This window comes from Haliotis rubra, unplaced genomic scaffold (genome assembly GCF_003918875.1).
Source record: "Haliotis rubra isolate DU_JTF1 unplaced genomic scaffold, ASM391887v1 Scf114, whole genome shotgun sequence".
Taxonomy (NCBI): Eukaryota; Metazoa; Mollusca; class Gastropoda; order Lepetellida; family Haliotidae; genus Haliotis; species Haliotis rubra.
The window spans coordinates 1,337,636-1,354,990 of NW_025765048.1; the positions used below are offsets into that span (position 1 = coordinate 1,337,636).

General features: G+C 38.8%; 1 protein-coding gene across 1 annotated transcript; it reads right to left on the reverse strand.

Annotated features, from left to right (window-relative positions):
* Window positions 1-423: 423 nt before the first annotated feature.
* LOC124253238 lies at window positions 424-4,079 on the reverse strand. The gene is made up of 4 exons (XM_046686983.1): window positions 3,967-4,079; window positions 3,098-3,318; window positions 2,332-2,427; window positions 424-1,249 (listed from the first exon to the last, which is right to left on the reverse strand). The coding sequence occupies exons 1-4, from the start codon at window positions 4,001-4,003 to the stop codon at window positions 914-916; spliced, it is 690 nt and encodes a 229-aa protein (XP_046542939.1). The 5' UTR covers window positions 4,004-4,079; the 3' UTR covers window positions 424-913.
* Window positions 4,080-17,355: the final 13,276 nt, after the last annotated feature.

Sequence of the window (17,355 nt, forward strand, 5' to 3'; positions counted from 1 at the left end):
GGGATGGATGCTCTTTGTATATTTGACAATATGCTTTATGGCTTAAAGTGGCACTACAACGCAGCAACACACCTAAGAAATGAGTGAGTGAGTGAGTTGGGTTTTACGCTGCTTTTAGCAATATTCCAGCAATATCACAGCGGGGGACACCAGAAATGGGCTTCACACATTGTACCCATGTGGGGAATCGAACCCGGGTCTTCGGCGTGACGAGCGAGGCTACCCCACCGCCCCCTTAAGAAATAAAGTGAATCTCAGTTTGTACGAGGTGAGGTTGTGCTGCATGATAATGAGTCAGGGGTATCTGGGAATGTGGCGGAAGTATTTCCGCTTTTTCTACAGAATTAACGATCAGTTACTGACATATTTTTATTTTGAAAAGTACAAAAATATAAATATTTCATAGCAAGATTTTGTAAAACATTTGTCAAATAAGACATATATAAATATATATATATAAAATAAAAGAGCCATAATGGTAACAAACAATGTTAATAACATATATAACACCCTTAGCAGTCAGCCAATCAGAACATCCTTCCCACATATACTCACACAACATTACCCGACGGACGTGTGTTAACATTACAATCTGTGGACATATTACCTGGATTATATACAACATAACAGATCTTCCTCTGGGTATACAAACAATGTGAACATTAGGTCTTATGGAGAAAAAGTCTAAAAGACACTGTTCTTGTAATAAAACTCCTGCATAAAAGTATATACTTTAATGTTTTTTTCAAAACAACATGGAAAATGCACAGTGTGTTACCGCATAGAATGTCAGTCTCCCATTAAACAGGTTAACTTGGACATGAATACATGCATGATATGAATGTCATGTTACTAGTGAAGTCGTAAAATAAAGCAAATATCCTTGTACGTGCCTGCGTCATAACAGAAACGTTTAGGAGCTGTTCCCCTGCAAGTACACATCGATCCCTTCCGACATGAGGACAACAATGGCCTGGGTACCGCGGACCAGAATGTAGTTCCTCACGTCGATCTGGGATATCTCATCAAGGGTCCTGTATTCGCTTGGCATGATATCACGTGACACATTTGTCGCAACTTCCTGGTGAAGTCCCTTCAACATAATGTGCAACTTACACAACATTTCCACATTCTTGTTTTCAACTTGTCTGATTTTGTCAGCATAGTCATACGTATCATGTGCGGCTTGTTCCAGGAAAACTCCAATCTTCGACAACCGGTCAACTTCCTTCAAGAGCATTTCTTCAATCTGAAGAATGTCATCATCATCATCATCATCATCATCATCATCATCATCATCATCCAATGAATTAAATATGAAAAGTTGACAAGTATACCACGGTTATCAACCAAAAGTTTAGTTGGTTCATACCCTGCTACTGACATGCAACTAGATGTTGAATATTGCTACAATAACTTCACTGATGACGATGACATCATGTATGTTAACGAAACATAACTGGTTGTACAAAAAGTCATGTTACGATATATCGAACTCTAGCCCTTGATCGTTCACACAAACTCAAGCACGTCGACAGGTATACTTAAAGCAACAGGTTAGAGAAATTAGAGGTTATTCATCCTCTTCATAGTCGGTTTGCAGTGAAAACGTACCAATGAATTTCACTCTAAACAAAAAGATAAATCGAATAAAGTGAAATTACGATTGCGAATCCTCATAATTTTACCTTGCCAATTGAACATTCAAATCTCAGAATTTTATTCAACTTAGGATAAAAGTTGTTTAACAAACGAGCATAGTTTCAAATCGCTATAATTGGTTTGGGGGAGGGTGGGGTAGCCTAGTGGTTAAGGCGTTCGCTCTTCACGCCGAAAACCCGGGTTCGATTCCCCACATGGGCACAATGTGTTAAGTCCATTTCTGGTGTCCCCCGCCGTGATATTGCTGGAATATTGTTAAAAGCGGCGTAAAACTAAACTCACTCACTCACTCACTATTATTGGTTTGCATTACAAGGGGGTATGCACTTTATAATGAAACACCGAGAACAAGTAGTGTTGGTTTAAGTTAACGCTCATCACGTTCCGCATGTGCATTTGTTTCACTGTTCCATCTACTGCGCTCACCTCCTTGTAATACAAACTAATAATAGCGATTTGAATTTATGATCGTTTGTTAACCAACTAAGTTGAATAAAATTTTGAGATTTAAATGTTCAAATGGCAAGGTAAAATTATGAGGACTCGCAATCTTAATTTCACTTAACTTGATTTACTTTTTTGCTTAAAGTGAAATTCACTGGTACGTTTTCACTGCAAACAGACTATAATTGTTAGATAATTGTGTATTACCACGTAAGTTGACCCTACCGTTGTTCCGTTTGTGTATGAAGCGCCCGTATCGGGGAATCCATCCAGGGGGATACTGGCTGCAGCAACAGCCATGGAGGTGCCTATTCTAGATCGCTGTAAGAAACATAATAGATTCCTATCATTGGGAGACAGTATATACAACATTCAGAGAAAACATTCCTGCAGTCTGTGGAAGTCTTGGGGGTTGCGTTGGCCCTGATTGCCCGGGTCGGGCCCTTGCCTTTTGGTCAATATGTTAGTTTTCGAGAAAAAATGTCATTAATGTCTCAACGTGCAGTCGACACAACTGCATCATACTGCGATTACAAATTGTGTTTTAATCAGTTCGAGTCAGGCTTATGAGCGTTTTAGTCGACAAAACATTAAACGTTTTGTTTGATTGGCATTTTAGAAGTTGGTGGTTTATATGAAATATATAATATAGACGTTGTTATCCAAAAATTATCTTACTTTCTTATTACCCACCAACTTTTAAAATGCCAATCCTTATCTTAATTTCTTAAAACATTTTAAACGACATACATATTTAAAACTAACATCAAATTGTTTCACATCTATGCCACAACCAGGAAGTGAGATTACACTCAGGTATTTGGATAATAGTAATAACAGCTTGGTTCAAACCAACGGGTATGTTGACAAGCATACGTCTTAATGGGGAGATTCGAACCCACGATCAGCGGATCCGAACTACTAGGGGGTACAACACCAATCAGCATCAGTGTGGTACAAAGGTATGAAAGCTGCCTGTGATACGACTTACTATTGTGTATGTTGTCTCGTCACAGAGACTGACAGCGGTCTGTGCCATGAGTTTCAGTGTAGCTAGTTCGGTGCTGATGGGCTTGGGTGGGGGTGTGGGAAGATTCACAGCTGATCCGGAGATGGGCCGACTCCCTCCACAAGGGTTCACCCAACGCCCGTCCTCCTCGGCAAGCGGTGCAGCGATCGTTGTTGGAATGAGTTGTGACGATAATAGCACCACTGATATGAAAGTCAAATTAATTGCTGTAAAAATGTAGTAAAAGACTTGCACAACGGTATGTTATCTACATGGCGAGTTTAGACATGAATCATGTACTGTAAATAACTGCTACTTGGGACATACTAAACATGATACCAGGCACTATATGAAGTAACAAAGACATGTTTAGTGGGTTGGGTTTGACGGCCCTTTGATACTGTTTCAGTATTAGCTCGGCACTTTGCAGATGCTAGAAACATATGAACTATACCTTATCCGTCATATCATACATGTTCCCCTATGTTTTGCAATTCCTAATCAAACCCACTCTTTAATTACTAACATCTCTTATTGAAAACATGTAATTGTCCACCTACTGTCCAAATTTGTAAATATCCTCACAATAATCTCCTAATAGAGGAAACAAGATGATGATGATGATGATGATGATGATGATGATGATGATGGTACAGCTCATCCTCATTGATCAAGGGAAACACTCAGGTGAATCGTTACCTCGACCGACTGATGTTGTAGGTACAACATATTCAGATGTTATGCGAAAGAGCAATGTATAAAATTAATGGACGACCTTTTTCTTACACCATGAACATAGGACTAATACTGAAAGTGTAATGAGGTAAATGTTGTTAATAATTGTAACCAACCTGTCGTGAATACCAAAACTGCACTACGCGATTCCATTTCAGCAGAGTTGGAAGTGAGACTGTTAAGATGGCTGTTATGTAATCAGGAGAGCTAGACACCCAATATGCCAGTAAACGAGCTGATCGGAACTGAGTACATTCCTATGGATTAGGCCATATTTATACATTAACATTTTCAGACAATCTTGGGAATTCTTGTTTGAATTTATCTTCATCATGTTCAAACTTTCCTTAATCTCTGCCGGGCATTTCTGTATGTTGAATACCTGTATATGCCTATTACTTACAGGACAAAGCCAATCACACTCGAACCAAATACGGGAGCATATGATACTGCACTGCAAGTGTTGGAGCATTGTATGTGTATACATCAATCAGAGGTTTTTCCGGGCTTCCGTGTACGCAGTACATTTGGGGTAGCGGGGAGTCAAACGGGAACGTTCTCACTTACCTCCCTTTCGCAGTGCAATGTCGTGAGGAACACGGCCTATATGTGGTTAGGCTAGTAGGGTCACCTACTCATGCGTGCCTCCTTCACTTACACAATCGGCCTGAATGTAGGACTTTCCAGTGTATCGACAGCGGTATGACTCTCTTAACATGCATACAATAGACATACTGGTGGGTCTTTACACAGGTAATGTCAACTTGTGATAGTAAGTGGGACCTAACCCCGCTGTGGATGGTATTTCAGGTATATCTGGTTGTAAGCTGTTAAAGAGGGAAAGGGAAGCCCAGGGTGACGTCTGTCGACCTTTCGCCACTTTGGGACTCAGAGCATCGGCCAGGCGCTGATACCAAGGATCGTATTCGGAAAAGGTTTGAATCCGGATGTTTTACTTATTCATCTCGGCGTCCTTATCGTCTTAGCGTAGACGCCTTTTGTCCACGTATGCCAGTATATCAGGCACACACTCAAACACACACGCACACGTACGCACACGCACATGCACACACACACACACCACGACATGGAACCTCCTTCGAGGTACTGGATAGATTATGTAAATATATAAATATGATATATGCTATGTATGAATGCAAGCCTACAGAGATGAAGAGTGCACCTTAAAGTCATATGACTTGCACGTAAAGTGAAAAAGAATTAGCGGATCATGACATACAAATGTTAACATTGGTCGTTAGAAGAAAGGTCATCTTAGAAAATTGACTGATAGAGATAGACGGTTTCGGAACCATTACACGAGACATTACATGTGGACAATGCAATTTATCTGGATCATTCCTGGTTTGTCAAATCGTTCTCGTTAGTACTGTTATGTTTCCTTGTCCAATGTTGGTATCATTTCATGTTGGCAATACAGATAAAAGCAATGAACGTTCTCCGATTGCAAGATGTTATTGTTTTCTTGTAACAACTTGGGATCTGCACTCAGCCTCTGAACCCAAGAAAGTCGGCACAAGCCTGCAGTAGAATCATCTGATATTCTCAAATATATGAAGCTGCTTGTATGAATGAATGAATGTCTTTATTTCCTCCTAAAAGATATTCGAAGATTACATAAACAAACATCAGTCAGTTACATATATGTACATATGATATGTACAAAGCAAGGTTATTTACAACAATGATAGTTCAGAAAGTATACATCAAGGAATCTTTTAAAGAATAGATACAGTTCGAAAAATGTAGTATGATGGTTTGCCATGCTGTTTCATGAAGGCCAGGGATGTGAAGTTTTGCACCACAAAACAGTACAAGGGCATCTTCATCATCAAGCATTTCAGTTAATACATATAATTCTACGTCCAGTAGGACATATAAAAAATATTTCTTTGGCTCATTGCAGATTCACAATGTAAGATGATGTTGGCATCGTGGTCATAGCAGTACTTATTACAAAGCATACATTCTTTTGAGAATTTGGCTTTAGAACCGACTAGTACAGCAAGCTGTATATGGTCTTTATATTCTGGGTACAGATACATTAGTGTGTAAAGTCTATGTAGACTCAGTGTTTGATGGATTACAGCATATCTGGACATATCCTCTCTTATGGAAGCCTCAATTTCCATTGAGCTTCTTCATAAGAGAAGATACAACTTACAACTATTCTGCGCATAAACTGTCTTTGAAAAATATCAGTTTGCACGTAAGTTAAAACATAGTCCAGCAGATTATACTTCCGTGCTGTACATAACAGAGTGTTGCAAATACTGCGTGAGCTAATATTTAAATGAACAGTGAGTGATAAAAATGCACAGAACAGTGTTTTTGTTGATGAATTACAAGCGTTATTACATCATCTTCCAAGGAATAATAATCTACACTTGTCAATGTACCCAACCATTGTCCAGAGACCTAGGATGGCACATACAGAATATGTTGGCATACGTCTGTTGAACCCTTGAATATATTTAGCGAAATATCGTTGGGTATTTTCCACCAGATCAATGTTTTTGCCATATAGCGTAGGCATGGTTTCACAACCATAGAAACTTGGAGGTAAAACCATTCTTTTCCATATATTAACACATGTAACTGGATGTAAGTCAGTACTGTTAAGACCCAATGAGCGCAAAGAATTTATGGTTTGCCTGGCCTTTTGACAGTTAGCGAAAACTCTATCTTTACAAGACGGATCTGATGAGAATAGAATACCACCATATTTTACTGATGAACTTATATTAATAGAGGTGTCGCAAAAGGAGAATGAGAGCTCAGGACAAGATTGTTTCCCTTTCCGAAAAACAGTGCTTTTCGATGCATTGTATGTTATTTACACAATATTTACACAAATATTGTAGCAGTCGTATACAAAAGCTCTATGAAAGCTGTCAAGTCAAGTGTTCATGCATTCCAGTCATTTGAGGTTCTTGATCTCACCTTAAACATCAGGAATGAACAAGTCAAACATCTCATTGTCTACAGACCACCACCATCAAAGAAAAATAAACTTACAACTGAAATGTTCACTACTGAAATGTCAGAACTAATTGAAACAGTAGCAGTCTCTCATGGGCACTTCTGATCACTGGTGATTTTAATATTCATGTTGACAAAAGTGTTGACAAGTTTGCACAGGATTTCCTTCAGCTACTGTCATCTGCTAATCTCCGACAACATATGAAAACAGCCACACACAAACTAGGTCATACTTTGGATCTTGTTATTACTAGAGAAATGGATGACTTCATCTCAATTAATGATGTTTCAGATAAGCAGATTTCTGATCATTTTTTGATTGACATTACTCTTGATCTATCAAAGCCTGGACCAGTCCGAGAAGGTCTTCACTTATCGCAAAACACGAAGCATTGATATGGATATTTTTGCTGATGACTTAGATAGATGCGACATCACAGCAAATGTATGCAATGCCGATCATGTTGACTCCAAATGTGAAACTTTTAATGACAGTCTGGTAGACATTCTTGACAGTCATGCTCCTATTAGGAAACGTTCCATCATTGTTAGTCCAAATACAAGTTGGTATGATGATGAAGTCAGACACTTGAAACATCTGTGTAGATCTGCTGAAAAATCTTGGCGCAGCAGCAAACTCGAAGTTCATCGCCAGATATATAAAGTTACCAGAAATAAAGTGAACTCAGCCTTGAAAACAGCAAAGCAAAAGTTTGTATCAGATGATATAACCAAACATAAGAACAACTCAAAAGAACTGTTCAAACTGTTGAACCAACTTATAAAGGGTAACTCTGAACACAAGCTTCCAGAGCACAGTACTCCAACTGTTCTGGCTGAGAAATTCGCTACATTCTTTCAGGACAAGATACATCGGATTAGAACCAATCTTGATACAGGATACTTCTAATGAAAGCAAGTTCTCTGGTAATGTGCTTGAAAGCTTTGGACATGTTTCTGTCAACCTTGTACTGGATATCATGAAGAATGCACCATCTAAATCTTCACCACTGGATCCCATTCCTACCTGGTTGTTCAAGTCTGTGCTATACTATTTAGCACCTGCAGTATGGGACATTATGAACTCATCTCTCTCCTCTGGCACTGTTCCGAGTGCTGTTTTTTTACCATGCAATTGTCACGCCAGTTCTAAAAAAACCTGGAGCTGATGAAAACAATTTGAAAAATTTCCGTCCAATCTCCAACCTTTCATTTGTTTCCAAATGTTTAGAGAAAGTGGTAGCTGGCAAACTGAAGGTACATCTTGAGACAAACCACCTTGCAGAATCGTTCCAGTCGGCCTACAAGACATCTCATAGTACGGAGACAGCTTTTGGTGCGAATCCACAATGATATCCTTCTCTATATTGGCCAGAAGAAGGTGACAGCGCTTGTGCTCCTTGATCTTTCCAGCGCATTCGATACCATAGATCATACCTTACTCCTGCATCGACTTAAAAATCACATTGGGATAACAGGAAATGCGCTGAAGTGGATCTCTTCATGTTTACGAGGTCGCACACAATCTGTCAAAATCGGAAATGTTCAATCATCAAAGTCACCATTGTTATATGGTGTTCCCCAGGGATCAGTTCTTGGCTCCCTTCTGTTTACAGTCTACATTCTCCCCATTGGTGACATTATCAGGCGGCATTACATTGGTTTCCACATATATGGGGATGATACGCAACTCTACATTGCCTTTGAATCAGACGATGTTTCACTGTATATCAACAAACTTGAGCTATGCATTAATGAAATCAAATCGTGGATGACCTCCAACTACTTGCAGTTGAATGAGGAGAAGACTGAGTTCGTTCTCATCGGCTCCAAACATCAGCTTATAAAGTTGAAGACTGCTTTGTCATTACCTTCACTTCGTATTGGTGACACAGACATCCTACCATCAGAAAGTGACCGGAATCTTGGTGTCATCCTTGATTCCAACATGTCCATGGATGCGCACATCACCTCCATCGGTAGAGCCTGCTACTACAACATCGATAACATCACCCAAGTCCGCCACTTCCTTGATACGGACACTTGTAAACTTCTGATGCACTGTCTTGTAACTTCCAAACTCGACTACTGTTATTCACTATATGCCAACCTCTCAAATAAATCACCCCAGAAACTTCAAAGAATCCAAAATTCTGTTGCCAGATGTATCACTCACACTCATCGTCATGATCATATCACCCCAGTACTACAAGAATTACCTTCAAAATCCTCATTCGGACTCATGACTGCCGCTACAATGATAACTTTCCTGACTATCTCAAACATTTCATCTCTGTGTATGTACATTTACATTTACATTTATATACATTTATATAGCGCTAATATCCAGTCTTCAGAAGACTGCTCAAGAGCGCTGCTGAACTCCGTATGCAATGCTGAACAAGTGAGTTTTTAATCTGGATTTGAAAATATTGAATGTCTGTACTGATCGAAGAGAGAGGGGTAATTTGTTCCACAAAGCTGGGCCGGCAACCTGAAAAGACCTTTCACCAAATGTCTTGGTCCGGCTGACTACAGTCTGGCACATGTGTTGTTGTGATGACCTCAGATGGCGTGTTGGTTGATATTCTTGCACAAGGTCTGAGAGATAAACTGGTGCCATGTTGTGCAAGGCTTTGAACATCAGTATCAATATTTTGTGATGGATACGTTGTCGGATGGGTAACCAGTGCAATGTGATCAGAACAGGTGTTATATGCTCTGTCTTCTTTGTGCGTGTCACAACTCGGGCAGCTGAGTTCTGGACTCTCTGTAACTTGCTCAGAAGATATTCTGGAATCCCCTGCAGCAGAGCATTGCAATAGTCCAACCGAGATACTACATATGCTTGCATCAATGTTGCAGCAGTTTGCTGGTTGATGTACTTCCTGATTAAGCCTATGTTGCGGATGAAATAGTAGGCATTCTTGCACATTTTATTGACGTGCTTTTCAAGGCTAATAGTGCTGTCAAATATCACCCCAAGATTGCGAGCATGATCAGTGGGTTCAATGATACACTCATTAATTTCGAGTCTTATTGAAGACAACCTTTGTCGTGCTGAACTTGAACAGAGAATGAGCATTTCTGTTTTGTCTTGATTCAGCTTCAGGAAATGTCTGGTCATCCATTTTTGGATATCAGCAATACAATTTTGAATTGCCGAACATGCTGCATCGCAGGATGACGACTGCAGAGGCTTGAAACCTAGGTATGTACCTCAGCGAAGCCTCCGATCCTCCTCTGGCTCTCTCCTAACCCAACACAGATCTTCAAACCAACTGTCTGACCGAGCCTTCTCCTGTGCCAGCCCTAAACTGTTGAACTGTCTTCCAAAGGAAATCATGAACACTTCATCGAAAGAAACTTTAAATCTCTGCTAAAGACCCATCTATTCACTGCTGCCTTTATATAAAGTTATATGAACTATTTCCTTCACCAATATTGTCACAGCGCCACTGAGCATCTCTATGGTGGATATTAGGCGTTTTATAAATACAGTATTATTATGTTATACAGATTAAAGATGAAAATGCAGCAGAGAGGGATTGGGTGATCCTGGCACAGTCAGGCTGGTAAGGCTCATCATCAGCTCAGGGCCCTTCCCCCTCTACACGCATCCCAGACAGCGAATGGGACTTCTCCAAGGAAACACTGCCTAGTCGAACCCACCAAGAACTTTACGGAAAACATGAAGGCTCCCGATCACTGCAGCCTTCTGCATTACCCAGAGTGTCAGAAGGGCTGTGCTCCCGGTGGAGACCCCGGGCACTCTCCTGATCTGCGCCAAGAGATCAGGAGGTACCAAACCAGGGGGTTTGTTACTATTTAGATTAACCAGATGTTGTTTTAACTCTAATGGCTGGATATCGGCATATAGTACAGCGTCAGCAGCAGTAGAATCATTAGGTTGTGAAATTATATCTGCCAGTTTGATATCCACAGATGCTTTAAATGCATCATCAAAAGTTTCAGCATGATGTGGTATGGCGAGGTTAGCATAGTAAGCACCCCACAGGTTACAAATGGCCTCTGGTGTGTCCGCGTGGGTATTGTTAAACACTAATTGGTCAACTGTTCACCGCGGGCGTCTCAGCTTACGCACAGATTTAAAGAAGGTATTAATATCAGTTTCTGAAGAAATTTCAAGTTCACGAGATAGTTCTTTGCGTTGTTTTCGTGTTGCCTTCTACTTTGTTAAATCTGTACCATGAGCTATTGTACCTTAACTTTAATCTATTGTACCTTAACTATATGCTACTACCATTGACACTATCTTCAGGTTTATGTCAAACATGTTATACTTTGGTGGATTTCTCAGATATTCTCATGTACTGTGTTCATCATAGATTACTTCAGTTCTGTTTAACCTTATTATGCTGTTTACATTACATTATATACTGTGTGATTGCCCAATGTAGTGATGTACAGAGTGTGTACGACATATGATATTCAATCATGTATAAACTGTTGTACGTTGGTGACGTTGGAACACGTATCCTAACTAGCACACTATTGTATTTTTGTAATTGTTTTATATGCACTTAACTAACACACTATTGTATTTGTGTAATTGTTTTATATGTACTTAACTAACACACTATTGTATTTGTGTAATTGTTTTATATGTACTTAACTAACACACTATTGTATTTGTGTAATTGTTTTATATGTACTTAACTAACACACTATTGTATTTGTGCAATTGTTTTATATGTACTTAACTAACACACTGTTGTATTTGTGTAATTGGTTTATATGTACTTAACTAACACACTATTGTATTTGTATAATTGTTTTATATGTACTTAACTAGCACACTATTGTATTTGTGTAATTGTTTTATATGTACTTAACTTGCACACTATTGTATTTTTGTAATTATTTTATATGTATTTAACTAACACACTATGGTATTTGTGTAATTGTTTTATATGTACTTAACTAACACACAATTGTATTTGTGTAATTGTTTTATATGTACTTAACTAACACACTGTTGTATTTGTGTAATTGTTTTATATGTACTTAACTAACAAACTATTGTATTTGTGTAATTGTTTTATACGTACTTAACTAACACACTATTGTATTTGTGCAATTGTGACTCAGGGCTCAAGGCTCAAGGAAGTAGGGCTTACACACCTTACAGAGGACAGTTTCTGAGATCGAGATGGGATCGGACTGCACGTTGCGTCTGTCTGTTCAGAGTTGTCATGTTGTTTATAGGGGGTCTTGCCGAATGGTGAAGAGAGTGCGGTGTTGCAGGGAGGAATTAGGTCAATTTGACACCTATAAGCGTTATATGGGTTACATTATTCGCCTAATTGCCCTACCATTTCTACAACTGCTACCACGTGATGTCCTTCATCAGCATGACCTCGCAAGACCCAAAGCTGCCCGAATTGTTCAGCAACTCCGTGCAGCCAACAATGTCAACGTGTTGCCGTGGCCCGCACACACCAAGACACCTCTAGAACCTCTGTCTTTTGTAAGCTAATTTGATTTCAAGTTAAGGAAAAGTATCTCTTGGCTCCTGAAAATCCGGGTTAGAATTGATCTCCAGCAACCCACGTTTGTTGCTGGAGGTGACTAACGGGATCGGGTGTTCAGGCTTGCTGACTTGATTGACACATGTCATTGTATCCCAGTTTCGTGAATCGATGCTTATGATGTTGATGACTGGATTGTCTGGACCCGGCTCGATTATGTACAGACCGCTGCAATATAGCTGAAAAATAGCTAAACAACAAACAAACAAAGCAAATACTATGTTGCGGACTTAAAGACGTAATTCAGATCAGATCTTAAAGACGTAATTCAGATCAGATCTTAAATACGTAATTCAGATCAGATCTTAAAGACGTAATTCAGATCAGATCTTAAAGATGTAATTCAGATCAGATCTTAAATACGTAATTCAGATCAGATCTTAAATACGTAATTCAGATCAGATCTTAAAGACGTAATTCAGATCAGATCTTAAATACGTAATTCAGATCAGATCTTAAATACGTAATTCAGATCAGATCTTAAAGACGTAATTCAGATCAGATCTTAAAGACGTAATTCAGATCAGATCTTAAATACGTAATTCAGATCAGATCTTAAAGACGTAATTTAGATCAGATCTTATATACGTAATTCAGATCAGATCTTAAATACGTAATTCAGATCAGATTTTATATACGTAATTCAGATCAGATCTTAAATACGTAATTCAGATCAGATCTTAAAGACGTAATTCAGATCAGATCTTATATACGTAATTCAGATCAGATCTTAAAGACGTAATTCAGATCAGATCTTAAATACGTAATTCAGATCAGATCTTAAAGACATAATTCAGATCAGATATTTCGGTTTACCGACCCAAAACCAAACAAGAACGTGGCGACAACGGCGTTCATTAAGCTGTCCTTTACTTTGTTTAAACACTGTAGCAGGAGACAAGCATTTTACGAATGCTTCTTTTGATGTCTCGGAATGTATGTCTGAACCCACCCTGTCTTAGGTACGTACGTCCATTCCTAATTATGTAGAAATGTATGTCTGAACCCACCCTGTCTTGTAAGAAGTAGCAAAGAGTGGCATGTAAAACTCCAAAATAGTCCCAGTACTTTTATTTATTCCCTGTTTAAAGAAAACTTCATATGTGAATATATCAATATTAGAAAGAAAGAATAGAGGTATCCCAGGTTTGTCCCGTTTGCTATGATTAAAGGTGTTAAAAGGGAAATTTTCATAACAAACCTACTGTGTGTTAATACTGTAAATTAATGTCCTGGATGACGAATACCATGTTCTGCTAATTATGATCATTATAGTACTATTAGAAGCAAATATCTACCCAGTTATTTTACGAAACAACCGTTAAAACACATATTGAACTAGCTATTGTCAACTGCTAACCGTATGTTAATTAGAATAATTGTTCTGTTTATTTATCATGCTGTCATGAAGAGAGATACACACTGTTATTGAACATTGTATATACTTGTACTACGGCCATGTGGCCTTCAGATCTGAATACGGATTGATTGATAGGAGGTCGAGAGTCTTCAAGTGGTAAGTAACTTGCACAGAGCTAAATGTGTTCCGATAATCCTAAGACAGTTTTGCCTTCACCCACACTATCACATCGCAGATTCCGCTCTTGGACTACAGACTCAACTGAATAGTGTTTAGTGTATGTACGTTGTAAAAGGCTTTGATTGAAATATTTCTTGTTTGTTCTAAACTTAACAATGTTCCCTCTAATGTCTGTTTTAAAATTTTGAATTCTCAAATACAACCGATTTTGTTCTATTGTTCAGAAGTATGGGGATTCCAGAGATGCGATTGCCCAGAAAAAAACTCGTCTTTTGGCATGCAAAATCTACCGTAAAAATAATATGGAATGATAAAAATGAAAGGAAGTTTATATTACGTAAAAGAGGAATAGAGCATAAAATCCACTTTGTATCTACATGCCCTACTCTGTATATACCAAACAGGTACTTAAGTGAACCACCAGAAACTGCATTTTCTTCTTTTATGACCTCTAGATATGATACCGACATTGTACGCCTCTCACTCTTCTTAAAGCATGCAACACTCTTAAGAAATAACATGCTGAAAAATAATGTATTCAAATTGATGCAATACTACAAGTAACATCAAATTGTGTAGGTTACTATATATTTTGTTTACTCTGTAGGTAGGCGGGAGGCCTAAAATACTATAACCTACTACTACTTCTTCTTTCTCTTCTTCTTCTACTTCTGAACAGGTTTGTAAAATCCAGTGTACCTTTCTCGTGAACAGTTAAACCTTGAAGGTTTTACAGACCTTCTGACGAATGCTATGCCAGTTTTCTGGCTCCTGGTCAGTGTAGGGAACTCACCATGATATGCAGCAGGGAACAGCGGGTCGGGCAGTACATCTTGCGTTATGGATATCCTTCTCCCATTCACGATTAGCTCGTCTATCCGCAGGTGAGCCGTCTTACCTATCTTCGTGACTGCATGTAGGTACCAACTACCACTACTTCCCCAGGGTACTGGTCTGACATAACAATGTTGGTACCACTCAGCTTGTTGGCATTGGATTTTATACGATTATCATGTGCAGACACATGGGTACATGCAACTGTTGGTATATTCTTACCAGGTGTGCTTGGACCCATCCCGTGGACTCTGTCTATGATCTCAGCCATCTATAGTTTATCCTGTATGATTGTCTGGTTGTCCAATGTCTTCTTCAAGAATGTTGTTGAACTCCAGTCTTTGCCTGCATCGTAATTCAATATGATTCTACTTCAGTTCATTTATCATTAAAGCAATTGTTCCATTTTTAAAATTTTCCTTTGAAAGTTCGGGTTTATTTCCATTGTATATTTTTCTACATGTATTAATTCATTTACTGAATTATGTCGACTGTAGTGGCATTTGGGACTTCTGTTGAGACTACAAGCAATACTTTGTTGGTTCATTTCACGACTTTGCATATTCTTCATGCTTCATCTTATGTTTGCTTCTGTTATCTAACACAGAGTGTCAAATTGTTCAGTGTATTAGTGTTTGGCTCAATATGGTCACCCCATGGTATCTCGCATCAAGGTTGCAGTCAGGGTGAGGCTGTTGATCGGTTGCTCTGTAGTCCACGGCGGCCAGAGCTGGGGTCTATGGTGCCATGTCTGCCATCGTCTCGGCGTGGACGTCGGGTGTTCTGAGCTCTGGTGATAATATTGCCTTGGTGTAGTCGGAATTGTTCATAACCGCCGAGAAATTAATGCACTTCACAATAAGTGTCGCTGAATGAAGGTTGGAAAGACAATCTGCCATTATCAGGTTAAATTGTCATTACCCAGTGCAGGTCACCGTCACTGTTCTGTAGGTGCCCTGTGAGTTGTTGTTCACTCCAGCCCTCCACTAGAGATCACATATACTTCAGGGGCAAAGTATATAATATTATATGTGTGTATATACAGAACAGTCACAGATACGGGGGCACCAAGTATATAGGTCGCCAGCTGACTACCAATAATATTCACAGTAAATTGTAATTCTAACTAACAAATGTGTCAATGGTAAGCCGGTGAAAATTTATATGTGGTGATTCATTGAACGCTTTTTGCATTTGGAACTTTAGTTTAAAATGTAAGGAATATTGTTTAAATGAGTATCATCATCAACACCATTGTATTCATTCATTCTTTCATTCATTCATATATTCCTCAAAGTCCTCCACAATTATTGTTGCCATTATAGATGCGATATTATCACTATTATATCTACGTCATGATACTTAAGACTTAAGAGTCATCCTTCCCGTGCCATACGTGCACTGGATACAACTGTCAGACAACCATTGTAACACATTCGTCAACAGGAACAGGGCGCCTACATACGTGTAGGACGATAAGTAGGCCGATGGAAATGACAGTGGAACAATCGTGTCGTGAAATATTCAGTCGGAGAATCAGTCAAAGTCGAGTAGTCTATCCTGGTGCTTGTTTGTTGGCGTATTGCCAGGTCTCGTGTCTGTTGTTTATGCTTGAATGTTACATGGGCATTCTTCAACAGCATGTTCCTTATCACATAAACTCACGTGCATGTTTGAAAACGTTATTGGAGCGCCTGCGCAATAGTGACATCACCTACTCGATCCCAGCATACGGTTATTGGCATCAAGCCAGGCGTCTGTATGACACATTGCCTGTGTAATGCACACAGTCATGACTCCCTTCATATACAGCTCCAAAAAAGTTCAGCACCCACCCCATTGTTTGTTTGTTTGTTTGAAGTCGCACTCAGTAATGTTTGACAGACAGACAGATTTTATTTAGTAATATTGGCCAACTGGCCCATGTTACAATTGTTGTTACAACACTTTTGTTGTCACGTCGTAAGAAAATAGATAAGCTATATTTCAACACTGTTTCAAACATTTTTTGGAGAATACACATTTCAGAAATGTTGCTATTGCTTTAACGGTATGTCTATTTTGTGAATTAAATACATTTATCATTTGGGATTTACATACATATTTCAATCGAGAAATCTTAAATACTTTATTTTCAAATCATTAAATTCTGGACATTGTAGTAAAATATGAAATTCTTCTTCAGCATCCTTATTTCGTCTGGTTGCATTTACATTCAAATTATGTAGAGAAATTCGGAATTTAAAAAATACCTTCAGTAACGTCTTATCATGAAACAGGTATGTAATATACGCTTCAGGGTAAAATCCTAATTTTACAAGACTATAATTTCTCAAAAAATGTGAAGCTTGTACATTTCCTTGCCAATTTTGGACATAAATATCAACTAATCTTTGCTTGAACACATACAAGAACAATTTTTCGTCTCCAACATTTTGGTATAACCATACGTGTGAAAACGAGACGGATATCTGAAACCCAGTTCCTTTTACCTCTGTCATCCAGTTCTTTCAGCATGTTATAACATTGATGTGGATATCTGTTTACACCCATTCTAACCAATTTAATCCAATATT

Excerpts from the sequence above, each read along its gene's own strand:
- LOC124253238 (XM_046686983.1), bottom strand. The coding sequence starts at position 4,003 with ATGGAATCGCGTAGTGCAGTTTTGGTATTCACGACAG. Across the intron at positions 3,319-3,966 it reads AGTTTTGGTATTCACGACAG|TGGTGCTATTATCGTCACAA; the intron begins GTTGGTTACAAT and ends CTTTCATATCAG. Across the intron at positions 2,428-3,097 it reads ACGAGACAACATACACAATA|CGATCTAGAATAGGCACCTC; the intron begins GTAAGTCGTATC and ends TGTTTCTTACAG.